Source organism: Anomalospiza imberbis, chromosome 3 (assembly GCF_031753505.1).
Source record: "Anomalospiza imberbis isolate Cuckoo-Finch-1a 21T00152 chromosome 3, ASM3175350v1, whole genome shotgun sequence".
Lineage (NCBI taxonomy): Eukaryota > Metazoa > Chordata > Aves > Passeriformes > Viduidae > Anomalospiza > Anomalospiza imberbis.
In genome coordinates, this window is record NC_089683.1 from 97,428,833 (window position 1) to 97,456,232 (window position 27,400).

Below are 27,400 nucleotides of genomic sequence, written 5' to 3' on the forward strand. Positions count from 1 at the left end.
AATTCCAAATGTATACAAATGAAGTCATTTTAATCCTATAAATAATTTATTTTTTAAAAAATTGTGCTGTTAACCCCTTTGCAGGGCAACGAGCTATGTGAAAAGTACAAAACTTTTTGTCAAATGTGATACTGAGAGTGCTTTTGACATAGTTCATTGGTTTATCCTCTCAATTGATAGATATACTGCGCAACGGGCAAGGCTAGAATCCATGAACCAAGCTGCAAAGATCTCAAGCTAAGTAAGGCGGAGAGAGACTTGAGAAACAAGAGAAGGAAATACTTTCCTATCCAATGTATACTCTTCAGACTAAAGCACTCTTTCTATCAAGCCTTCTAAACTGTTAAATAAAGTGTTCCAAACAAGCATTTAAACTTCATTACACAGAAGAGCAACAAGAACAGTAGCCTGCCAGACAAAAAGGCAGGAGGGAAAAATATATATACTGAGTTCAATGGTTAGCCTGAATGTAGCACAGTTCTTCACAACCGATGGGGGGTAATTTCAACACAGTGTCCAACAAAGTTCTAAAGACGTGCTTCATCTCGACTGGTTACTATGAAGCAAAGGTGGTAAATGTTTGGCCCCAACCGGGCTTCAGAAATGGTTCTTTTTCATGACGAGCATGTCTGTCCAGCTATCAATCATGTTTGTTTGCACCAAATCCCAAGCCATTTAAAATACGACTAATTAAGTTAAACTGAAGTCGTCTGCTCCAAATTCGCCATCAACTATCCATGCTACTGCAATCCTCTGAGCAAAAACAAAAACATAGAGAGAAAGAAAGAAATCACAGCTTGAAGGTCTTAGCAACAGTTCATATTTCTATCACAAGGTAATTAATACAGTGTGTTTACATAAATTTTAACTGAACATGCACTAATTAATGGATCTTATACTGTAGCTAAAGTCCATGCTTAAAATGACTTATTTTAGATAAAATTATTCATAACAATCTAGGAATCATTTTAGCATGTTAGGTGTGGGTACTCAAAAAGACATAACACCCATTTACATACAAGTTCATGGAGAGTGCGCTAATTACAGAGCCGTCTTGTCACCCATTTAGGATTCCTAAGTGGTTAGGTATTATTCTGTGCACCTACACCTCTTGTGAAAACACTGCTGTGAGAAATCCATTTGTGGTTGGTTTGGGTTTGATGGCACTTACTGGTTCATTTTCTGGAGGAACTAAGAAAGAGTGAGCAAGCAGCTCACCGGAGAAAACCAAACAACAAAGCCATGAGTAAAACCAGCTGGAGGACAGGCTCTGACTCCTTTTGGGGGCTTTCCACGTGTTACAGATTAGCCAGGCTGGTCCACCTAGTCCAAGACTAGAAGCACATGTATCAAAGCACTGGAGCAGGGAGAAGAGGTAATTCTTCCTCCTAACATCCTTCCAACTTTTAGCCATTTTTACCTAAGGGATATTCTGAACTAGAGGTGTTTACTTATCTACCAGCACTTAATGGATTTCTCTTTGATTAATTTGCCCAGGTTCCCCCTGAAGTCACATCCATGAGGTTCTGTGGCAATAGGATATACTACATATAATTCTAATGTCTCCTGTAAATTCTTACTGCAAGGCTGAATACGTAATGACAGAAGCATATAAAGTGCGCAACAACTCCCCAGCAGTCATCTCCTTAATCTGGGGGAGGCAAGAAGGGCTGACAACACCTGTGTGCATTCTGTGTGCATTCTGGCAGCAAAAAAATGCGTATTATCTCTCTCCCCCCTGGACACATGTGGTTACTGATGGTTAGTAAAGATACAAATTTGTACAGGTGCTCTAGGGTAAAACTTTACACTCTCTCTAGACATTGGAAATTCCTTTTGTAACCATTACAATACCATTACTCAATTTGCAGTGTGGTTAGAATGCACTGTTTAAATTTTAATAACATTGTACATTAGTAAACCTAAGCACTGAAAGAAAGGTTTTTATGGAGTCTGCATAAATAAGTTAATATAATCCTAAGGTCTTAGTGACACCACAGTTTTCTATAGGGTCATGTCAGAATAATGTTGGAAATATCGGTTTTGTCTTTTTTTATACCACAAAATGAGTAACTCAGATAAAAAACACCAGTCATACACTAGAAAAAAACAAAACAAAGCAGTGACTGATTTTTCAGCAAAACATTTTTTTACCTTCAATATCCTGGTTGTCTACGAAAGGCGCTGGTCCCCATATCCTAACGGTGCCGTCATCGGAGGCGCTGGCCATCATGGCCGGGATCTGCGGGTTCCAGCTCACGCAGTTCACCGTGCGCGTGTGCCCCGTCAGCTCCGCGATGGGCAGCTCGCTGCGCTTGTGCCAGATGTACACTTTGTGATCTGAACCAAACACATGGAAAGCAGCCTGAGCAGCACCGCTCTGCACAGACCCGCCTGTGGGGCCAACAGCACTTTCACACCTGCTCTCATTAAAACCCACACCGAAAAGCTAAGTCTCCAGTGTGGAACAACACTAACAAAATTTTTCTTTTAAAAGTGATCAAAAGAGTGCAGGCAAAGCTCTTCCATTAAGAGACACATTCTTTTTTAACACCTGCAAATCTACTACACTTGGTGTTTGAAGGAAAGCGTTTGACTGTAATGCAATTAAGTCATACAAGAGTAAAAAGAGAAACTAAACTACTCTTCAATTACAGGTATGGAGTTGTAATCTTATTCAAAAGGAAAACTTGTGGATTTTTCCCCCTCAAATAACTGTATTTGCAAATTAGTAAATGCATTATAAAGTCATGAGTACTAAGAATAATTATAACCACCTCCTGCTGATGAGTACTAGATAAGATCACAGCTCTATAGATTATGAAAAACATTTTAACACTAAAAACCTGTAACACTCCAGTGAAAGTGCAAACAGAGCAAATGAGGGAGGGCTAAAGCTTAATGGCTCAAACTGTGAACTATTACTATCTTCAACAACCAATTACTGTGTGGTATTTCAAGATATCAATTTGTACATATTGAAGTAGATGCAAATAAACCCTGCACATCCTATTTTGTGATGGGAAGCTTTTAATTACTTCTATTGCTAGTATTACACAAAAGCCTAGTATTGGGGTGTAGCAACCAAATGAATGTATTTTGATCTATTTGAAAGGCTTTCACATAGATGCCACTGAAGGCTCAGCAAACAAACCCATCTTCCTCTATTCCTCTTCCCAGCCCCTTATGAAACAAACTTGCTGCTCTGACCTTCCTGCTAGAAAAGCCTCATGGCTTTTTCCTCTGTGGTAACTCTTGTCCTGTGCTGAACTAGCCCGTTTGAGGTACCACCTTGACATGTGCTTGTGCTGATGCCAATGTTCTGGCTGTGCTTCCATTCCACTTAGGATTTCAAGGGGACTGCACATCCATGCCATTCACCAAACAACACAATTCACACACTAGACACACAAGCCTCTGCTCTGTCAGATGACCAAAGCCTAAAGACAAAGCAGTACTTTGGTTTGGAAAAAACAAGATAGCTACTTTAAGGCAGCAGTCAATTCCCCTCTGAGACAGAGACTTCTATTTTCTTCCTATGGATGCAATTGCCAGGAAAACCCCTACCTAGCTGACAAGATGTTTTAAGAGGTTATGACAATGTGATCAACTACTTTTTAAAGCCAGCTATGAGAATGTGACCTGTAATTATCCTTTGCTTGTTTTTTAAAAATAGTTTCAGTAGGCACATTTGCACAAAGGCAACAGCTTCATACAGTTCAAATCTAAGAAACCATCAGTTCCTTACTGCCAGTTTCAACTACAGGAATTTTTAAACAATGGAAGTCAATAAACTGGGGGACAAAAATGACTGGTACACTACAGTAGCTACACCTGCACATAGTTTATGGCTAAATCCTGAACTTTCAGGCACTCGGGTCTCAAAGACGCTTGTCCAGCCATGGAAAAAGGTTCACACTGGATTGGAGGACTGCAGGTGCTGTCCTTCAGTCATATTCCACTGGATATAGACAGAGAGCGAAACTTGGTTTTCTTTTAGATATATTTCATATTTTCCAAAAACAGAGAGTAGGAAATGCCTTGACCAACTTTGTTTCCTAAGAACTATGAGTTACACATTACTTACAGTAATTTGTTTACATATTACAAGTGTAATTCTTAGCCCTGCATAAGCTTGAATTTTAAGTGACCTCCATGGCAGATGATGGCACTACACCAGTGACAAAACTGAACCAATTCAACACATAAGCTTTTGACAAATTTCTACTCTTGCCACAGACAGCTGAATAAAAACATACTACAAAGCCTTTAATTGCCAAGAAACTCTACCAGACTACGTCAACAACTGCCTAATTTGAGGCTACTCTGTCTGTAATTAAAGTGATTCTATGGAAATTAAAATAACCTCACCACACCTATATCTTCAACAGGCAAATGAAGCTGTTATTCCCCAGAAGTACATTTTATTCAAACCAGAAGTCTAAATATCATACCACAAAAAAAAATCCTCAAGAACACCCCACCCACTTCTAATTAAAACTATGCAGATGCTTTTGCTTTAGAGGAGGAACACAAAAGAGTCATTAATGTGTTCTACCTCTGCCATCCTCTCAGAAGATTCTGTCTGCCAGCCCACAATTACTTCTTGAAGTATGCCACAATCTCAGCACACCTCAAATTTATTTCATGAGCCAGTTGGTTTGCTTTTATAATGTTGTTGTTAGCAACTGTCATCTATAAGATGAAGGTATAGGAAGGATACAGTGTTCCACTTTTCTGCACAAAAGAGAATGGTGTTACCTTCACTGCCACTCGCAATGAAATCTTCATTATGACCTCCAAAACACGAGTGAATTGTGTAAAATCCTTGTGTAACACCTTGATACTTTCTCACTAAAACTCTGTCTTGTAAGTCCCATAAGTGAACTCCCTGGAAATAAGAAGTTTAAAGAATGTTATTTTATCATTAAGTATTATTAATGGCATTCTTCTGAACAATGAAAAATAATTAGACATGGAAGTACACTACTTTAGAGCCAACTTCAGTACTGTTATTAAGTGAAAAGAGTAAAGATGTATCAAATTACTAAACTAAACTTTCACAGTAGGTCCCTTCCACTCTGAAAGCTTTATTCTTACCCAAGGTTTCAAAACCAGAAATAGATATATAAAATCTGTGCCCCTAGACATGTAAAGTGCCACAGTTCTTGCTGTACCTGGCTTCTCAATGCAACAGCCAGACAGTAATATTTAATAGTACATATTTCCCAATATGAAACTCTTGACTGTAAATCAGTCAAAAAAAAAAAAAATCAGGTCACAAGAATAAGATTGCCTTGTTGTCAGATAATTAATTCCATGCTGTATTTATGAATATTAAGGCCTTCATATTACACAATATACAGCCAGTTAATATCAAATATTCCAACTCACATCTAAATATTTAAAAACAGGTAGCAGTTGCAAGCAGATTTATTTCCATTTCCTTTCAACATCCCCAACTCACCTGAGTTGCTACATTTAACAAAGCTAAACGGCCATTTTTTGAAATAGTAAACGACATAATAGGGTGATCCTCTTGTACTCTGAAATGATAAGACATGAGAGTCAAGATAACCAGATAATGATGCAACACCAAGGCAACAGGCATGTCCTGTCTCTGCAGTATGATCAGGGAAAACCAGCTCCAAATCTGAAATAAGGTAATGACTCTATAAACCAGTACAGGCCAGGTTTGCAACACTTGTTTATTCTTAGGCCAAACACCAAGACCAAAAGGGACTTCAGACCTCAACTCCTAAATTCAAGGCAAAATCTACTAAAATATGCCAGGAATTGAGAGAACCACAAGTACTAGTGATGACAGAAATGCCAAAACATCCACCAGAAACCTACTCCAGTCCCAAGGAAGTTATTTCTAATACTTGATCTAATGCTGCTTGTTGAAACTTGCTCACTAATCCTTGTCCCATCTTTTAACATTAACAACATTTAATAACTTGTTTCCCATCCTGTCCCCCACATCCTTCCTCAATTTTCTTCTGACACTTAGAAGCAGGAATTCAGAACCAAATAAAGAGGCAGTTACATGTTCCTGTCTGTGAGATCCTCGAAGTTATAACCCCGAATTCGCTGGTGTGTGTCCGATGCTAGAACAGTTTTCCCATCACTCAAGCACCAAAGGCATTGTACTCTCACCCCTTCCCAGGAGTCAAGGAGATTACCATCTAAATCCTGAGCAGAAAGAAAAAAACAACAGACATTCAACCATTAGTCTCAGGTTTCTGAGGAGCTGTGACACAAATAAAAATATTTTCCACTTTCTATTCAGACAATTGCTACAGAAAGCCATCTTACCCTTTACAAGGGAGGTGTTAATGAACTAGGAGTTGGTTGTCTTAACCAAGGGCTTTTGTAGGAATCTGCCCTGGAGAGCACAGAATCCCTTCTGTCACTTATTTTCTCGTGCCACCTGCACCCCATCACTGAGCTGACCTTCACAGTGTGGTCTGCATACTACATTATTATTCTGGGAACCAGTTGAAAAAAATAATCAAGAATATGGTGAAACTGTGGACCACCACCCCAAACCAACACTAGTCAAGTAATGAGGGTTTCACATTTGTTTTCATTAAGCAAAGACAGCATGCAAAAACTAAGAAAGATGAGGTCAAAAATATGTGGAATAAAAACATTTGTGGACAAAGGTACTGCTTTTTATTAGTGTTTTTTTCTGAAGCAGCTAAGAAGAAAATTCCAGACCACAAATCCTCCTTGAGGCAAGCCAATGATGCTCAAACCCTTCAAACTGCTCCATACAAAAGTGCTGCTGAAATACCTACATTGATGTATTGCTTCTCTGAATTACAAAGGATGAGAAGCTTTAGTGTACACACACAAAAAAACTGAAAAAGGACCAACCAAACTTTAGTTTCTTGCTTTGCTTTCAAAGGGACAGATGGAGAGAACTTACACACTGATAGAACTGTCCACGCTGCCCTCCCGTTACAAAACGCTTCCCATCAGGATTCCAGGCCACACTTGTTAAACTGTCTTCATGAGACTGGCTCATCTTTGTCCTCAGCTCCCCAGTCTGGAAAATAAACAAAGGCAGCAGGGCCTTATACCAGAAGACTTTCCCAAAAAGGCACTGGTAATTTTATCTGACATGAATAAAGTTTGGAGGTGCATATATTTCAACAGGCTTATTAAAAAGCAACACACATTTATGAATAATGCAATGAAAAGGCAGAACTACTTTAGTATATCCAGTGAATCTCTACTTGATTTAGGTCAATTTCTTTTGTCTCTCAAATCAAGATAGATGGAATAGTTGGTATGTCAGACAACTAAAAGATTTTCAGTGGAATGAAAAGAAATTGCATGAAAAGCCAAGAGAGTGACAAGCGCTATCAAATGAAAAAAAAAAAAAAAAAAAACAAAACAAAACAGTGAAAGAAAGGAGGCAGAGAGAGACCAGAAGAAAAAGAGGTGACAAAATACATTTTAGAAAGAAGTTAGGAATACCACAGTAGTTAGAATATTTTCCTCCTTGAGCTGAAGTTCTCCATGCCAAAATTTAACTTTCATGCCTAGCATATAAAGCCACCGTTTCACAAGATAGAACACCAATGAGTGGCATTGTCAGCAGTGCTCTTCATTGAGCCAATTTAGTCAATTAAACAGAGGAAAAGTGTTCCAAGGGTGAAGAAAGGGAACGTTTTTGTTTTAGGAAACTACATTAGTTCAGAGTCCAAGACAGCACAAGGAAGTCTATGCAGCTCTCAACCAAGGCAAGGGAAGCTTTTATATCAACTCAAGTGCCCATAAAATTCAACAGTAGAAAGTGATTTTCAAATTCATTGAGAGAATGGCAAAATGCCCAAGTGCCTGATGGAAAAACAAAGTTCTGAAATCATAAATTGAAGACTCTTTCACTAACTTCACTGGGAGGGTTACATGAAGCAAAATAGTTTGCATCTTTTACTTTTGCTACTTGTTAAAATCATCGATGAGCAACTGCTTCCCTTCAATGACACTTCTGCCCTCTGCTTCTCTTTGATTGATTGATTTGGTGTCCTTCTCTTCAGGAACTCTCTGACATCCTATGCATTTATGCCATCCCTTCTCAGAAAGGATAGTAACCATAAACACAAGAATTGCTGCACAATCCCAGACACAGACTTGGAGTTCAATTTCAGTTCTGTCCTTCAAAGAGCATTTGCAGGCTGCAAGTTATTTTTTCAAACTGAGAGGATGACCGCGAGATCAGCATCTCTTCTTTACATTCCCACCTTGGCATGAGTTCCCAGCAACTGCTTCTTTCACGCCTGCAGTATATTTAGATATTGAAACAAAAGCAGCAGGCTGACCACAAAGTTTTCTTTTTCACTCTTAGCCACCACTTACTTGTACATTCCAGAGCCAAAGCTCAGAACAATCATCTGGGCCACAGGCAACAAGGTAGTTGTCATCTGGACTCCAGGCAATGTAGGAGACGCCGTATGCATGACCTTCTAACGTCTTAAGTAGTTTTAGCTGGTGAGTGTCCTGGAACAAGAGAGGTTCTTGAGACAGTGCAAATGAACTCCCACCACATTTCACACTTCCACAGCATCCACCTACAGCATGAGAGGTTTGACAGTTTACAGGGCCAGAAAATCAAAGCTCCTAACTTCAACCTTCAAAACAAGAACACTCAAGGTATTTTTGTTCCAATGTTCTGTGATTCTGAGCATAAAACTCAAGAAATACCACTGTGTACCGAGTTTTACATTACATTACACTTGCCTTAGTACAGAAGATTTCTGTAGTGTCAAGTTTCTCTGCATCTACTGGAATATTAAAGTACTATCATCTGTATTTTACAGAATTAAGTTACTTTCTTAAAAGGAAAGACATGTTGGAAACCTCTTCTGGGTAAATACAGAATCAAAACCTTCACAGCTGCTGACAAGGAAAAGCCTTGAAGTGGCAATATTTTTATAAGCTTGCATGCATATTGTGTGTGCTGCTCAAGGAAGGAGATTTACAGAAAGATATTTTAAAAAACTTCCTTGGGAAGTGCTCTTATTTCAGAAGCATTGCCTACAGCAAGCTGTTTTTTGCCAGATTTAGTGAATGAAGCATACTTGGCACATGCAGCATCTTCTACCATCTCTATATTACAACTATTTTATTGCTGCCTCGTCGGAGGAGCTTGACTTTTCAACAAGCTTGTAAAAATAAATAGTACAGCTAGATACTGTGAAAACAACCACACACTGGCTTCCTAAATACAGAAACATGCTTCAGTACAGTATTAGCACTGATTCTTGGTAACAGCATATACACGATTAGAACAGAGCTTTTAAAAACTCTGACAATAATTATTCTGAAGCCTCTTGGAAAGGGCAATCAAACTGTCCTCCCTCTACCCACCCTCCCCCGTTTTTTTCCATGCATAGCTGATGCTTATATCTCCACCTTTTTTTCAAAAAGCGTGACTGATTTGAAAATCTAGCTCGATTTCTCTAATTGTCCCTTCTCTCTTTTTTTCAGTATTAATCAACAGAGCACTTCTTGATTCTAAAGAGAAAGACCAGAGGAAGAGTGACACACAGCATCGTTTCCTGGGATCAGTTGTGAGGGATTTGGTGACTCTCAGTCAGCCTGCAGCACTGGGGGTTCTACTGGCTAGAAAAAGTAAATTCCTCAAAAGAAAGTGAGCCAAGAATAATCTTCAGGGTGCAGAGAAAGAGGGACAAATTAATGGACCTCCTCAAGACCCCTTTTCCATTCTAATCATTATTCCTGGACTGCATTAGACACTGCTGTGTCTATAGCTAAAGTGATTTTCAAGGAAACTGAGTCATGCCTGACATCGTTTCACATCCTGGAGCTTGTCTGGAACAGCTATTTTTTCTTTTTTTTACAACAGGATTAAAGTAGCCTGTCACTTCAGCATATTTGAAACTCATGAGGAACAAGATACATAGGATATTCCTCTTCTAATGATAGCACTCTGTGGCTGTTAGTATCTTCCATACTGCTCTCATACTTCCCTCCAAATACCATAAAGCTGCTATACCATGCTCTAAAACGGCAGTCAGTAGTATTTCAGGCAAACATCCCCAAATGTAGTTAACCTACCTCCCACCCACCACCAAAAGAAATCTCAGCACTTCTATCCCTTACATACAGCTTCCCAAATTTTTGTTGTGTATGACAAGCAGCTATTCAGGCAACTCAAGTCTGCAGTAGCTGAGCTCCTTGGCTGAAACACCAAAAACCTGTCAACAGTTTTCAGAAAATGCAAAACGGATTTTTGTAAGGAGCCAGTTAAAGGAGAACTCTTAACAAAGAAGATGCATGCTAGACAAGGTGATGCACAGTGTGCTCATCCTTTGTGCTCCACAGCGATTCTGCCACACTTCCTGACAGCCAAATAATGCATCCCACACAAACCTAGTCAACTCAAGACACTATTTCATGCTGCTGAGTCTTCCTTAGAACTTTGAAATTAGCACACAGAAACAACAGCAGAAGCATAGGTTAAGACAGTCTAGACATGTGGCTGGGTCTTAGAAAAGAATAAGAAATTCAAGGTATGAAAGTAAGAAAACCCATTGGAGCAGTGTCCTTACACTTCAAGAGGGGCAATGAAGAAAGAAAGGGAGAAATGAAGGATTCTCACACATGTGAAGTGTGTGTGGAAAAATCAAACACTGTTTTCCCCCTAACTATTTTTTAGAGATTTTTATTCTTTAGCAATCCTTGGTCAAAAGGCTTAGTCTAAACACTTACAAAACATTTATGTGGTTTTACTAAGCAGCTATTAGCAAACAATTCACTTTAAGATGTGCTAATCAAGATGTTTGGTATTAAAACCCATCAATAGAGAAGGAAGATGTGCATCTACAGTCAATTGACAAGTTAACAGCAAAAAATGTTTGATCATTAATTCACCTAAATTACTCTGTTAAAAAAAATACCAAACAAAAACCAAACCAATAAACAAAACACAGAATTTCCAAACTAAATAACAGGAGTCAGCTTCGCTGCTATGCAGCTCTTGGCCCAGAAAAGACACAAACCACAGCAGTTTTATGCCTGAAAAAGCCATGGTGCCTGCTGTTAGTTCTGGGGCTACATAACATTTATGCATATGGAACAGGGTTTTAAAGTCCTCCAATCATTTTAATAGCAAAAAGGACTCATATTACATGGCTTCCTAACCTAAAGTGAAAGAAAATAAACTCAGATTCAAATCCTACCAAATACCAGTATGGAACCGCAGAAACCTTTTATTTTCCACCTCCCATACCAACCTGCAGCAGTGTGGTTAAAGAACCTTAAGGATCTTATTTCTGATGGTGTTTCACAAGCATTAGCAATTTCAAATGCTGTATGTGTATGTTCAAGTTTATTCCCAGTCTTCAATTATTATGAAGTATATGGACATACTTTCATAATCACTTCTACGAGTCAAAACAGGCTTAGATTCAATCAGCCTCTTTATTTATATACCAATAGATATGTGTAGGAAAGGTAATGAAATATCCTACTGCTATGAGATTTACAAAACTTTTACATCCCAGAGAATGGGATGTAACAGGGCTACAGTACATGTCAGCCTGTCCTACAAAAATCACACCATCGTAGCAGGAGAAAGCTGAAAGGAAAGGGAAGGACAATTCATACACATTTTCACACTTTGCACACTTACTGGATCAACCTGCCATATAATAACAGTTGTGTCCTTAGATCCTGTTGCTAATTTAGTGCCGTCGTTGGAGAATTTACAGAACCACACTTCATTACAGTGCTCTGTTAGGATCTGCTGGGTATAACATGGGAACTGTTTCCTGGGAAAACAAAGGGATGAATTTACAGATTAGTAAGAAAGCAGTAAGATTTTTTAAAGTCAAGCTATTAAAAAAACCCCAGTCAATCAGAAACCTTATTTAAGTGTAAGGCCAGACAACTTAGAAAACCCCTCTATTAACAGCTGCTTCAAGTAGGTACAGAATGAAGTTTCTCATCTGGCAACAAGCTCACACCGTTAAGTTATCATAATTAAGCATAAGAACATAGAACTGTTCTTATATCACCTACATAATTTGTTGTTGTTTTATGTAACTTGGAATTAAACTGACCTCATCAGGAGTGTAACTGTTTATTACAATATTATTTTCTATTGTATAGAAAACACTATACTATAGGTCTCTTTGAACCATAGGTGCAATGTGCAATGTTTTTTACTCATGGGGTTTTTGTAGGTATTTAACTCACTTAGCTATATCTTGCTAAGAAATTATTCTTACACAGAACTTCCTTTTCCTGAATGTGACCTTGCAATAAACCAGGTGTTTCTTTGCCTTTGTTTTGTCATTTTTTCACCTTTGCAGACTATCATATAACCAGCAAGATACCATTGAGCTTTCAACTTGAACAGTTCCCCCTTACAAAATCTAAACTATTTCATAAAATACTGTGTTTATCAAACAAAATATTACGTGATAAACCACTGAAGAAGATTCAAATATTCCTCTAGAGCCAGTATTTAATATTCTAGTTAAACACCAAAAAAAAAAAGCTAACAGTCAAATTATTAAGTTAGGTGAGAACTGGAGACAAGTTTTATTTGATTTAAATCTTGCCTACGAGCTCTCAAATAAGAATTTCAGATCTAAGATAAAATAAATGTAGGCTTTTACAGCAGATGTCTTTATTTTGAACTAATACTTCAAGAAGTACAAGTTCATTGTTCAGATGCACTAAGCTAGTCTCTAACCACAGGCACGTTTTCTTCAACTGCAGAGATCCTCAAGTGGTTTAGTCTTAGGCTGAGTTTTTACAGCACCCACTGCAACAGGGCAACACGAATCTGATGGGACACAGTGACACTAAAGGAGTGACTGTGGCCTTGAATGTACAGTTGTATTTATCACTGGAGATAAAGTGGCTAAAAAAAAACCAACCAAAAAACAACAAAACCACATCACAACCCGCCCACCAAAGGAAATAAAGAATGAAAAAAGTCAAACAATCCCCCCATTAATTTAAGCAGAAAACTTTACTTCCTTCACATTCATGTTTAGAAATACAGTTTGGTAGCAGCCAGGCTGACAGACACCTTAAAAAACTACTTCTTCCCTGAAGCTAGAAAAAGTTCTGCTGCACACAGAGTCTGTACCCTCTCAGCCCATTTTCTTTTATTAGAAGAGGCTTCCTAGTCTGTGCTTCAAGACTATCAAGCAGCACTGAACAACCATACAGTCTCATTTCCTGTCTTATGGTAGACAAGGATAAAATATACTTATATATATATATATATATTTGGCTTCCTTGGATATGTCTATACTTACTTGTTTATAGAGAAACACAAGTGTGTTCTACTCCTGCTTTCAGCTGACCAGGAACTGCCTGGGTGCCCCTGGAAGAACACTGAACCCAAGGTAAAAAAAGCCCCACCTATGAAAGAAGACTTTGTTTTCCTTGAAGTCTAGAGGGAAGCAGGCAAGCCCTTACACAGAGATGTGCACCTACAGGAGCAGTGTTTCATTATTATTTAGCCATATTGTTATAAAATAATGTTTTTGCTCTGAGCAGCAACTTGCCCTAGGATGTGAGGCTGCATCCCTAAGTCACACAAAGTACAAGGGGCATGCTGTGTCCCAGGAAAGTCTTTTCAGCACATTTCATTTCAAAATAATACTCTACGAACAACAGCTCTTCCACCTTAAAGCTTAAGAAAAGCAGCCAAAGTTTTGTAGGCATGAAAAGCAAGCAGGATAATGCTGAAGTACACAGTTTTCATAGTAAGATAACTTTAGGTTCCTAAAAGGGGTGACAAAGGTATTAGGGCTGCTGCAGATACATCCCAATACTGAATTATGCTGCTCACAACCCAGTTGGACCAGAGGGCTCCCACAGAAAGCCCTCTTCACTTAACTAGTGAAACAGAACACAGCAAGTTTGACTTCACAGATAGCAAAGCCACATTAAATAACCTGGCTGTGGAAGGAAATAGCAGCCAGAACAAAAAACCAGAACCAGTTGTCTTAACAACTTCTGGTTTTGGTAATTACGTATTAGTGAAGCTCAAAGGTTTTTCTTCTTTTTTGAAGTGTTTCATTACAAATTGTTCTGTTCGGCACAAAATAGCTGAATTGTGTCATTCACTTACTGAGATAAAGCATCTAATGAAGTTCACCGTTGTTGTATTTACACAAGTTCAAAACTATAAATAAAACACTAAATAGCTACCTTTTTATTCCCTGTACAAATGAAAAATTTATTCCTCAACAAAGAAAACAAAAAAGCAAATGAACAAAAAAACCCCAACACACCCAACTAGGCTGAAGGTTCTCAAAACCAAAAATCATCATCCCCAAGAGCATCAATTCTCTACTAACAAAATCTCTGGTACAATAACATGAAATCCTTCATCTTCACTCCCAGTAGAGCCTCACTCTTATCAAGTGAGTTTGATAGTTAAAAATCATTTTGCCTGTTAGTGCAATTCAAGCATGCTTAACCAAAATATTGCCAAATATAAGTCCAAAAGGGATTAGTTTGAACTAAAAAGGGGAAACTTATCAGTGTTCCATCAATCAATTAGCACAGGACTTGAACTGTCTAAGCTATTAGACTACTGTTACTTCTGTCATCTTCATCAAAATTTGGCTTCCACTGCCTAACTCATCTCACTATGCCCAAGCATGGCAGCACGTACAGCACACCACGAACTGGACTCAGACCCCTGCTACAGGCAGAGCCCTACAATAGGACGAGGACAGAATGGAAGCCTTTCTTTTTAAGTGGATTTTTGAGTAGTATTTTGGTTGGGGTTCTTCTTGTTGCTGGGGTTTTTTTTAACTACAGTAGCCATGAGTATCTATGTATGTATATACACAGCAAATATGCAAGTTTAGGAAGTGCTACTTTAGTGAAAAAAAAAAGGAATCAACAAAACAAAACCCCAAACTATGGCCAAACTTTTATGTCAGCAAATAGATTCAGGTGGGGGAAATTCAAACCCAGGTTTGTCGCATATAGTATCTTTTCTATCTGGCTCTCTGTAGCCTGGCTTCAGTAAATCAAGCTCTTCACAGTGATCTGGAATGCTCCTTGGGATTTGATTAGTAATATCAAACCTGTCTCACAACAGCCAATATTACTCATGGACTTGCTTAAAGGTTAAATCTCTTCTAGGCAGTCTCATTTTAAGACTTCTAAAGGAGGGAAGCCACAATAACAGCACATGATAATTTCCAACAGCTCTTAAAATGGGCAACATTCAAATGTCTGCTCACACATATACAACTGCTGAAACAATGCAATGCAGCAAAATTGTAAGCTAAAAGGCTACTTGAATATATAAAGTGCCAAAGACAGTAATTTTCAAACCTTAAGATGGCCACAGCAAAGTTCTATGGAAGTCTGCATCTTTGAAAACTGATTCCAAGTAACCCAAGAATGCAAGTCAACGCAGCTGAGTTCAGAAAATTTCTATAAATAAGTTTATCAGTTCTTGATTAACTTCCTCAGATGAGCTAACCTTATAATTCTCCTGAAAGCCCAAGTGTTAGCCTGTTACATGGACAAATATATAAGGATATCCCATACAGCCCTTTTCCCTTAATCCACCATGTACAGCACAGCAGATTTCCATAAAAGCTACACTGAGTTTTTAGGTCCTTAGCCAAGTTTTGCTGGATGAGGAAAAACTGCTCAAGTCAGCCTTTTGTTAAAAACAAACACCTTTCTGTTTCATGTCTATTAAGAGTATTGCATTTTGAAGGTTCAGAAGCAGCCTTCCATTTTGTCACCAAAAAAAAGTTATCCAGACAGTCTAAAGAGCCAATATAAAGGTATAAGAGACACTCAATTCTTAGTACCTTACAAATCTGAGAAAATAGTACTTTATATTATTCATGTTATGTATGATGTAACTCAGGACACTCAACTGCACATTCCTCCCATTTTAACCTTTGTGTCTAAAAGCACTTGTATCCACTCTTAAAGTTACAGGTGAAAGTTGAGTTCATAGAAGCATGCTTCAGCATTCTAGTAACCCTGAAGACAGTCTGGATAAGCAACACATTACTGATTCTCCAGAGAAAAAGTCTGTGTTGAGGAATAGACTGGCTGTCCAAAATGACAAGAAACAAGTGGCTATGGATTAGCGTAGCACTATCTCCTTTTTATATCAATCTGATTAAAATTTTTAAGCTTCAGTCTGATCCCATTACCCCACATCCAGCTACCAAAATCTTCTCTACACACCTTCTTTACTCCCCACCTCTATTGCTCATTTAGCGAGAACTGCTTTTTCCCAGTAAAATCCTGTTAAACCAGCTCAGAACAGTTTTCACGTTTCTGCTAACAATCAGATTATTTTAAAAGCCCAAGAAAAGACTGCCCATCTCCAAAGTCAGGAAGGTTTCTTACCTACTACAAACGTGATCTATTAGCAGCGAGACAGAATCTAGGTTGCTGTCTAGTTTGGTGTTGTGATATAGGCACCGGTCCCGTTGGAGTTCCACAGCCTGGCGGAGCAGGTTCTGTAAACGCCTCGGAGGAAGCATCACTGACGGGGGCAGGTAGGCTTCAGAGGAGTTAGGAAGGAAAAACAAACAAATGAAGAAAAAAAGACTTATCAAAAGCAAGTTACAAGTAAGAGCATACTTTGATTTGAGTGGTTTTAGAAGAGACCTTAGTAAATAATAGCACACAGCTTGTTGAATTTACAGCTATACACCTGGAATTAGAAGCATGAACTTCTGGAAAGCAGAGCTGTATGCAAGGTATTTGTTATTATAGAGTATGTTGTCCTGGTCAACAGGCACCATGTACACAAGCTAACTCAAAACTCAGTATTTAACAAAATCTATAAAGCTGCATAACACCACTAGCTGTGTTCCTTTAAGGAATTCTCTATCAGCACTATGAAAATAAAGAACACCATGGGTTTTATCAGAGTATTGCAACAGCCACAAGAGAGAGGAGAAATCATAATTCAGAGCAAAGTATGAGACCACTATCAACCAGTACCAGTATCACTGCTGGTTATAGGCTACACTTAGTTTGCACCACTTACTGTGGCTGGCATTTATAACACACACACACCTCCCTAAAGCAGACATTTAATCACCAAGTTATATCACTACTGAATGCAACAGAGCTAAGAAGTAACAGTTCTTACTACAGTTTATCAGAGAGAGCAAAACGTTAGGTACAAATAGCAAAGGGTAAAGGCACCTAAAACCAGCCAGCAAACACAGTCAATTCCCTGGGATGTGTAAATACTGGATTTAACAGAGATGAGAAGAAATTCTAAACACTAGAACATCTTACTCTGGAGTTTGTCCAAAAGTTTAGATCTGGAAGCTGTTCCTTTCCCTTCCCACTCTGCTTTTGCACGCAAGTCTTCTGCATGGCTACACATCAGGTACCTGTTTCAAAAGTGCACATACACCAACAGACCAAATCTTTTTGGAATCATTCTTTTCACTTTTAAGCATGATACAGATCATAACATTTATGGTCTAACAGGTAAGTTAAGCTTGAGACCAACATGGAATAAGGCAGGGAACTATTTCACACAAACACATTTCTTTTTGTATGGACAGTTTGCAGAAGATACCAAAACACAAACAATTTTAGGATGCTAGAAATGTCTTATTGTCATCTAAGAACAAACCAGATCATACTCAATTAAATTTTAAGGTAACTGGCTAATAATTCTCAAGATCAGCTGACCATACATATGTACATATGAATTAATTTGGGTTCTGGTAGTATTAAAGTATATAATCATCAGGCTGTTCTCAAGCATCTGAAACAAAATACCGTCTACTTAAGAGCATTCTTTACTCAGCATTTTATCACATCTCAGTACAGCTTATTATTCACCAGGATAGTAGCTTTAATACAGCTTGAGTCTTCACAACATCAGCTATCAAAAGCCACAGAATTCCTAAAAAAACTTCTCTGCAAGAAAGTCCAAACACTTACCCACTGAGGACATGAATGCGTTCTGTATTATATTTCAGAGGCGTCAATTCACAGCGTAGAACCTGAAGTGCCTCCAGGACCTTGCCATCCTCCAGGTATTCCAGGTACTTCTGCTGCAGCAGCAAAAACTTCATCCTCTGACATGACAGAAAGCAGCAGTCAGGGGAAAAAGGTTGACTGAAGTTTCAGAAAACGTTTGAGCCTAAACAGAACAGTAGAAACCATTCTACTATGCCCTTCAGAAAGACAGCTCTAAGTAATGTTTCATTACTCAATTTCTTTTGTTGGCTTTTCAACAACATTGCAGCAATTAAGCTATCCATGAATTTCTTCCCTGCCTGATGGGGCTCCAAGTACGTTCCTATCTCATTCCTCAGATCTCTCCTGCAATTGTTCCCATTTTCACCTCCTTTCTCTTTAGTCATCATCCTTCAAACCCTGCATTATTCAGGTTTTCTAGTGAAACATTCTATCAAGAAAAAGGCCCCAAATCAGCTATTCACATATTTAAGGCTGCATGACAGCACAGAACACAGGGCAACTCATGAAGTTCTCACACTGCTTACTTAGGTACTGACACGGATTGTTTGCATAGCTGTATAACATATAACTGTAACAAACTGACACTGCCTGACGTTTGGGGCTTTTTTTTTTTTGTAGTTCCATGTTTACTTGTTTTCCTTGGATGTTGTTTTCAGTATTACAAAAAAAAATACTTTCCTAGATTTAGGAGTCATTTCAACACTCTGAATTAAGTGCTGTTAATTCATAGTGTTCCTTTCACTTTTACAGTTTTTGGTTGTTTTCTTTAAAAAAAGAAAACAAGCCTGCTATTCTAACAAATATCTGTGGGTAAAAAAATAAATTAGGCATTAAGTTACTATATTAAAACTTTAAATAGTAATTTAGTACGAACACACTTTGGTTGTTTCTGGATGAAATCAAGTATCTTGTGTTTGTACACATTCTTTACTGCTACTGGAAATGACAGGTTTGGTCCACAAAACTCACCAGGTTGAAGAGGAAAATTAGGAAAATGTTCATGCTTAGACAAACTGTTAAGACATAGACTGGAGATAAAGTGTAGCAAACTACATTTGCTTTTCTAATGAATACACCACCAGTTTCCTTTGCTTTCATCAGACCTCAGGCACCTCACTATTTTCATGCTCATATTTGGTCAATGTTTACTTAGTTTCAAACATGCTGCCAGCCTCCTTAAGTAGAGGGATAATCGGGAAGTTTAAGATGTTCCTGTCCTACTAAAGCTCACATCAAAGTTTAAGGCTCACTAGATGTTAAATTCAAAGTTAAAACATAATGCATTTTCATTTCCAGAGACACTCAGTTCTTCAAAAGAATCAAGTTTCCACATACAATGCTATTAACTTACCACACAGCTTTGTGAAGCATAAAACATGACACAGTAAAGATGATTTATGTTCAAACTTGTCTGTAGTGCTCTGCTGTCCTGTATCTGACAGGCAAACCTGTATTGCACTCCCAATCCAGCTCTTTAGTTTATCTGAATTTAGAATTATTAGACCATTACTGTACAGTTCTTCCAGGTGAGACAACTTTTTTCGATGTTCTGACATGTGAAAAACCAAATGAAAGATATCCCAATTATTTACAAGCCCAGTGGTTGGCTCCATGCAGCAGGCCAGCAGGCCCCACGCTGTTTGCTTATACACCAGCAGCAGGAGGGGTAAGAACTTCCTCCACCAGCTGTGCACACGCTTTCCAGGATACATGGAAATGCCCAGGTAGCAGACACACACTATATTTCACTGCTTTTGGTCACCTCACACTGATGATCACCACCAGATCAAAAACAGACTGGTATTTCCAGTTTGTAATAAAAACAGTAATCCCTCCCTATCTTCCTTCTCCATCCATTGCGTATGATATTTAATTTATATCATATTTCCTACCTTTTCTCCCTCCTTACTTTCAGGACTTGGCACATTAATTTCATTTTGTTAGAGGAAAAAGTAAAAAGCGTAGAAAAACCTTATAACATGGGTTTTATAATATCAGCCCCAGAAATTCCATGAAAGCATTACAGGAATACTACCACTCAGAATGCTGTTGCCAAAGAGGTGTAATTTCAGTTCTAGGCTAGAAAGTATGGCTTAAAAAAAAAAAGAGGTCACCAGTGCCATGTGTGACTTAGGCATATTAGGAATATAAAGGCCTCCAGAAAAACAAATTATTATACATTTCATGCAGCAATCTACTGTTCCCATAATGAAGAATTCGAATAAGAGATAAGCAACTTGAAATAGTAACTCATTGATAGCAGAGGGCAGGGACTAAAGTCTTGATGGAGAAATTAAATTGAATTGCTAAGCTATTTTGATAACTGCTCCAAAACTTGCCCTACAGCATACTCAAGCAATGGCATGAATTTCCTTAAGGCAAGAGTCACACTCCAGTAACATCACATTGCAGGTAATTTTTTAACATTGGGACACTCACGGTCTCCTACTTCCCATTTTTGTGCAATTGGTGACTTTGCTGACAAACAGATTTCTCTCAACTCCTTTACACCCTCCTAATAGTACTTCTAATTTCTTCCAACACCACCTTGTACAAAATTCAAGACCATTTTGGGTACATCATCTCTTTTACAGCCCAAACAACCTCTTCTAGAAGGAACGAGAACTGCTTAAAATATTGACAACTCTAAAGCACAAGCACAAACTCCGCTGATTAAGTAGCTTATTCTTTCTCCATATTTTTTAGTTGCCTTACAGAGAAGGGAAATCAAAATGACCATAATGAAAACCATACTGAAGTAACACAAATGCCTGGGATTTGTTATCATCTCAGTGTTTGCAAAGGAAATTCAACATCATTACACTCATTACTGCTGAACAATTTAAAATTCAGACACCACCTTTGCTTAGCTTATAGCCAAGATTCCTCACCCTGATGGACCCCTGGAAAAGTCCAATCCAAGTGTCAGCACTGCAAGTCTGGCTGGTTTTGTTCAGTTATTACTACCTCATCCTGTCTTTCACCTCTACAGAAAGGATGAGGATAAAGTGCGTTACTTTGTTGTTTCTACAAGCTATTATTTAAGTGTAAATTGAACTTGGATTACCCTGGGGCAAAACTAAGAGTTAACAGATTTACAGGGTTTTGTTTGCTTGTTTCAATGTATGCACTATTAGCATTTTTCTTTCTTCAAACTACAGCCTTGGATTACTAACATGAATGCTTAGTACTGTACTCCTTCCTTGTCCCAACTGTTAGTAGGAAAGCCCCTTCCAGAATCCTAAATTCTAGGAAGTCTGGCATGTACCATCACTCACCATCACTACATAACCAAAGATGCAAACCTCAGCAAACAAAGCTGTGAAAGGAGCAGAACAAACATACTGCCACAGGCAAGAAATTGGGCCATACTGATCATTAACTGTACCCAGCAGTGAATCTCCAGAAGTTTAATGAACAAAATGAAAACTAAACTAAGTTTAGGTCCAGATTTTAGTGTTATTTTCAACCTGCGTATCTTAACAAGCTCCACAACAATTTTATTAATGTACTAGGAGTTTAAAATAAGTAAACATTGCTGAAACAACTGCTCTTTGAAATTAAATAGGTAACTAAAACACATGGTGAAATTATCAGCAGATGTTTCAAAACAAACTCAACACAGTAGCTATCTACCTACAGCCTGGAGAACTAAGACCTCAGTTTTCTTTATCCTGTAGTCTTTTACTGTGATAGTTTTGTAAAACACAGATGAAAGCACTTAAAAACAATCCAAGACTTAAATGCCCTGATATTTAAAGGGCAGAAAACATTGTGCTCTACAGAATTCAGCAAGGAATTTAATGAGGCTTCAGCCATACCAAGTCCTGCCACACAGGGAGCAATTAACTCCAGTAGGGAACTGCCCTTAATGCTGGCAGTAAGAGGGACACCACGCAGGCAGGTGGAGCACTTTACTCAAATGATAATATTTAACTCCCTTTTTAGATTGTATTGCCTGCTGCAGGCTGTATACCTCTGGAATAAGTAAAGAGAACAATTTGCAGGTATTTTCTGGATGACTGTAGAGGAATAATCCTAAAGTTTCTTTCTAGGTGCAATTAAGTACCCAAGACAGATGCCATCACATGCTTGAGTAGCCCAAAAGTAAGCAAAACCTCAGGCTGGCTTGAAGTTGGTGTTTTCTAACTGTTACCAAAGGAAAAATATCATGCTTGATTCAATTATAAAGTTTTCCTACAGATTTTCTAAGACAGCTGTATCTTATACTGGAAAAGTAAACATGACTAATCATATACTGTACAGCACTCAGCTGTGTTAACAGAAATAGAAATAGCAAAATGTCCTGTGTGCTGCCACACCCTCCTCCCCCCCATATCAACACAATGCATCAAAGCTTTAAAAATTGACATCAGCCACTTCATATTTACCCTTTTCATCTGTAGAACTTAAAGCACTTTGCAGAAATCAGGAAATTAAACATGAGTAGGATTTTTTAAACACATATGCATCTCCCTTTACTGACTAGACATTTCAAAAGCAACTATGTATCCTGGTTATTTTGTCCAGGTCATATTAACTGTAAGAATAAAAACAAAACCAAAAAAAACAAACCCACCCAAACCACAAACTAAAAAACACACACCCTACTCAGTTAAATACTCTCTGTGTCATCTAAATTTTTAGGTACCCATTCTTCTTGTATGCACACATTTTTAAAACATCTAGTCACAAAGTGTGAGTCACAAGTCAGGAAATTCAAAATCCAATTTTCTATTTTTAAAGAGCTACCTGCAGCAGCACCTTGTTTGGTCTTTTCCTGATCAAGACATTTATCACCTTCATTAGCTCTGACTTTACTGCAGTGGGGAATTCCTACAAAGCACAAAGCATCGCTCCTTACCTGTAATGATCTTTCTCTACCTTTCCAGCTGCTGACAGCACTAATACCCACCCAGAGCCTCAACCATGTGCACAAAAGCTGGACAGGGAGGGAGGAGGAGACTCCGTGCACGCAATGGAACACACACAAGCTCAACTTATCCTTGCAAATAATGCTTACACATGTAAGATATTCAAAACTATTACCTGTTTTAAATTTTATCAAGTTAATATAAAGGAGATCAACTTTAAAAATAAAACAGTTAATATTGGTTCAGGTAAAGTTCAGTCTAAACCAAGTGTTTTTACTGCACCAAGCTTAATGGAACCAGTTAAGATATCAATATTAGAGAATGCTCTTGGAGCCCTTCAGAACAACAGAAGGAAAACATTCCTTTTTCTCAAATTGAGTTCTCCAAGAAATACAATGTTGGTAATTCAATTAAACCTCTTGACTTACTAACATGCAAAGCATTTTAATACTACAGACAAACTTTGTAACTTCAGAAGACAAAAACATGAGAAAATTTGTTTCAAATGGCCATTCATATTTCCATATAGCAGTACCATACTTTCAGGCTGCACAAACTGCTGAAAGCTGCATGCAATACTCTCAAGTCCTTCAGGTCTTTGACAAAAGAGAAAGTCAACTACTGGTCTAATTAAGAGGTGCTAAGCTTTGACCAAATTAATACAACCAAATGTAAACTTGTGTCAAGTACTCTATGATGTTTTGTTAAACATCTGTTTTTCCTACTTCATTTCCTGTTCTCTCTTTCTCTCCCTCCCCCACCAGACAGGAAATTGTCTTGACAACAAATGAATCAGCTAGAAGTGGAACTAAGCAGCCATCAGCTGATTCCTTATTGTTTACAGTCACAGATACTTCAAAAAGCCTTGATACTGTTTGCTTCCTAAGTGACCATAGCTGTTGTAACTTTATTTCATTAAAATAAACGTTTAAACACCAGAGAACAAGCTCCTTGAAGAGCCAAGTGAAGATTTTCATCTTGAGATCCAAAAATCAAAACAAGAAACACTTTACTCAAAGCAACTGAAATCATAACACATATTGTAGTTGTCAAGTCACAGGATCTACCAACCTTCTATTTCTAGGTTTATCTTTAAAAAAAAAGCCACCCAAAGAGAAAAAGCTCTAAATAAAATCCCAAACAGCAATACAAATGCATTTGCTCTTTAAAAGCCATCTGGAAAAGCAACAGTATTGTTCATGGTCTATAGCAGCCTCTATATTCTTGTAATGTGCTATTACAATGCCAACTCCACACCAGTATTAGTGCATTTTATTTCTAAACTTCTCTTCCCTCAAGAAAGCCTAACTCCTATAAACACAGACTGTGAGAAGTATTTCAAGGTTGAAATTAGTATTCAACATAGGCAGTTTCTACAGAAACTGACCTATTTTAGGACTGTGACAGGATTTATATTTTATCAGTTAGGTATGTTTAATAGAGTTTTAACATTCAGTACACCAAATCTTAGCCTCAATACTTTTGGGCTGCATATCTCACATTCTACAACAGAATAAAAAGAGTTCTGAAAAAAAAGATTAGTATGACGTTTGAGATAGCATGCAAGCAGCTTAAAGTAAACAAAAAGGAGAAAACAAGAACTATGGATAACCAACTTCATGGTGACAGATTACACCACTACAATTAGTCCAACTACACAGCTCTGAAAGAGTTCAAGTGTGCCTCTTACCACAATTGCATGCGGAGAATGCACTAAGGCCTTAAGTTCATTCAGGTCGTTCTCAGCCTGCAGAAATCGGCATAAGAGAAAAAAAAGTATATAAGGAGGATGAATTTTGAATTCTCTCATAGATACGATAAATTTCAACAGTGGTTAATACAGTCCTATAAGCCCTACGTTACCTTATCCCATTCTCCTTCCATGACATGATTGCGGAATTTGGTAGCTGAAGGATGTTCTAAACGACATCCTGACTCTTGCATGAGGAGATCAACAGTCTGGCTGCAGGAGAGATACAGTGTAAAAAAACCCGACCAGTTGCACCCTCACAAACACACCGCCTGCTATGATAACAGTTTACCATACTTTAAAGTAACTTTAATAAAACAAGAATACGATGACCAGATTCAGATGCTTGTTCAAGAAGATGATCTCAGTTGCCTGAGACATGTAAAAAGCTACCTCTACCTAAAGCAAGTTGTCAAGGAACTTGAAAGCTTTGCTGAAGTACCATAAAGTATGTGACTTACCAGCCACCACAAACAGCCAGCCCTGCACAGAAGATAAACTTCATGAAGGAAGATACAGTCTAGAAAGCTGTTAACTACTGGCTGCCATCCCCTGCCCCCTCCCTACCTCCCACCCGAAAGAACAAGGAGAGCTACAACATCTAACACAGGCCTAATTTTTTCTTCCTCATCACTTCTTAAAAGACTGGCTCCTTAAAAAAAAATAAACAAACTCAGGAACCTGTAGCCCTCCCCCTTTTATACTAAAAATAGCTTATTTACTGTGGTGTCATCTATGAATAGTCACGAGTTGTCTGCTGCTGTAAACTTGCCTCTTGTGTCAGAAGCAATTTATTTTATGGAATATGTTCTTTATAGCTGACCCATTCGGCAGTGTTTTGAAGACTTCTTTTGTGGCTACATAAGCACTTTGCAGGACTTCTCTACCCTCCTTCCAAAATGATGCATACTGGCTAGCTTTAGCTTTACTCACAAAGTGTTATGATTAAATACTTAAGACTTCCCCTATTCCACTCGGAAATTATTGTCTCGATTCTGATTTTAAGAAAGGGCCAACCTTCTCATTTAGTGTTTACAAGTAAGATTATTAGCAAAAACAAGTGTCCAGCACAAATCTAGAGAGGCCTTCACCATTTAGAGGGCCAAAGGTTTCCAGAGTGAAACCAATCGGCCTGCTTAAGTGGCAGTTTACTTTGTGTCGCTTCCTCCGAGCTGACAAGCCAAATTTTGGAGCTCATCTGCGAAAAGCCGCCCCCCCACGCCCAGCTGCGGGCTCCATTATGTTTACCAGATAACTTCTCCCCCACTAACACATTTGTATCGATCTACCCTTATCGGTGTGCAACTCGACTTCCATATTGCCATCCCTGGCAGGGGAAGCTCCTGTCCTGTCCCTTCGCTAGACACCAGCACGGGCTTGGAAAACACAGCTCCGGCTCCATTTTTCCGGGAGCGGGCCTGCCCCACCGCTCTGCCTGCCAGCCGGGCACTGCTCTCCCCTCGCCGGAGACCACCGGGCTGCGACGGGGCAGTTTTGGCCACCAACCCCCCCCGCGCCGAGGGTCCCTTCCTCTCCCCTCCTCCCCGCTTCGGGCTGCCCATCCTCCACGGGGCCCCCGCGGACGGAGCGGAGGACGGCGGGGCGTGTGTGCGGGGCTGCCCCGGCCCCGGGGGGACCCTTCGGTCAGGGCGCCGCAAGAAACGAAGGAAGGAGCCTGCCCCCCGCCCCGGCCGCGCTGCCCCTCGCCCACCGCGGCCACTTACTTGAGCCCCAGCCCGTGGAGGTGCTGCCCGATCAGCCGGATCACGTCCTCGTCGGACTGCGAGAGCCGCTTCTTCTTCTTCAGGGCGCTGCCGCCGCCGCCGCCCCCCAGCTCGGCGGCGGCCGGGCCGGGCCCCCCGGCGGCGGGCACCCCGTTGTTGACGCCGAGCCCACCGGGGCTGCCGCCGCCGGGGCCGCCGCTGTTGGCCGAGGGCAGCAGCCCGTTGGCGTGGGCCAGCTGGTCACCGGCGGCCGTGCCCGCCGAGGCCTCGCCGTTCTGGGCGCCCAGGCAGCTCAGCTCCGGGCCCTGCGGCGGCTGCTGCTGCTGCTGGCCCCCTCCCGCCCCGTTGGCCTGCATGGCGCTGCTGGCGATGCCGCCGCTGCTGCTGCTGCCTCTGAGCGGGGCGGCGGCGGGGGCGAGCCCGGCGGGCACCGAGGGGGACTGGGACGAGGTGAGGCCTGCTCTGCCCGCGGAAGCCCCGGGCTCTCCTGCTCCCTCCGCCGCCGCCGGGGAGGCCCGGGCTTTCTTCCGCGGGGGCGGGGAGGCTCCGCCGGTGTCCGAGTCGGAGGAGGAGGAAGCGGAGGCCAGAGTTTCCTCGCCGAGAGCGGCCGTGGTGGGAAGCCGGGGGGGCGAGGAGGGGGAGGCGGCGGGGGCGAGGGGAGGCGGAGCGGGGCCCTGCGCCCGCCGGGGGTCCCGGAGGCAGCGCCGCCGCCCGCTCGGGGCTCCCTCTGGCGATGGCGGCCGCCGCTGCCCTGAGCCCCCACCCGGCAGCCCCAGGCGCCCGGCCCGCTCCGCTCGCTGCCCGCCGGGTTTGTCTCCTCTCAGCCCAGCTGCACCTAATGGAGTCCGGGCCGGGACGTCACAGGAAATTCCTGCACTGCCCCCTACACACACTTCCGCCGCCCGGGGCCGCGGTGGGCACGGCCCCACGGCTGCCGGGGGGCGGCGGCGGGGCGGCCCCCGGCGATGACGGGGACGCCCCAACGGCGCCGCCCGGGTCGCCGCCCGCCCGCGCGGGGTCCCGCGGCGCCTGCGGAGGCCGCGGGC

At 40.4% G+C, this 27,400-nt stretch overlaps 1 protein-coding gene across 1 annotated transcript; it reads right to left on the reverse strand.

Moving 5' to 3' along the window:
- Positions 1 to 24: 24 nt before the first annotated feature.
- Positions 25 to 27,301, reverse strand: WDR26 (WD repeat domain 26). The gene is made up of 14 exons (XM_068185920.1): positions 26,355 to 27,301; positions 24,744 to 24,843; positions 24,571 to 24,627; positions 17,965 to 18,101; positions 17,305 to 17,402; positions 16,399 to 16,555; positions 11,669 to 11,807; positions 8,371 to 8,511; positions 6,935 to 7,054; positions 6,050 to 6,195; positions 5,468 to 5,546; positions 4,762 to 4,891; positions 2,155 to 2,340; positions 25 to 753 (listed from the first exon to the last, which is right to left on the reverse strand). The coding sequence occupies exons 1-14, from the start codon at positions 26,708 to 26,710 to the stop codon at positions 728 to 730; spliced, it is 1,872 nt and encodes a 623-aa protein (XP_068042021.1). The 5' UTR covers positions 26,711 to 27,301; the 3' UTR covers positions 25 to 727.
- Positions 27,302 to 27,400: the final 99 nt, after the last annotated feature.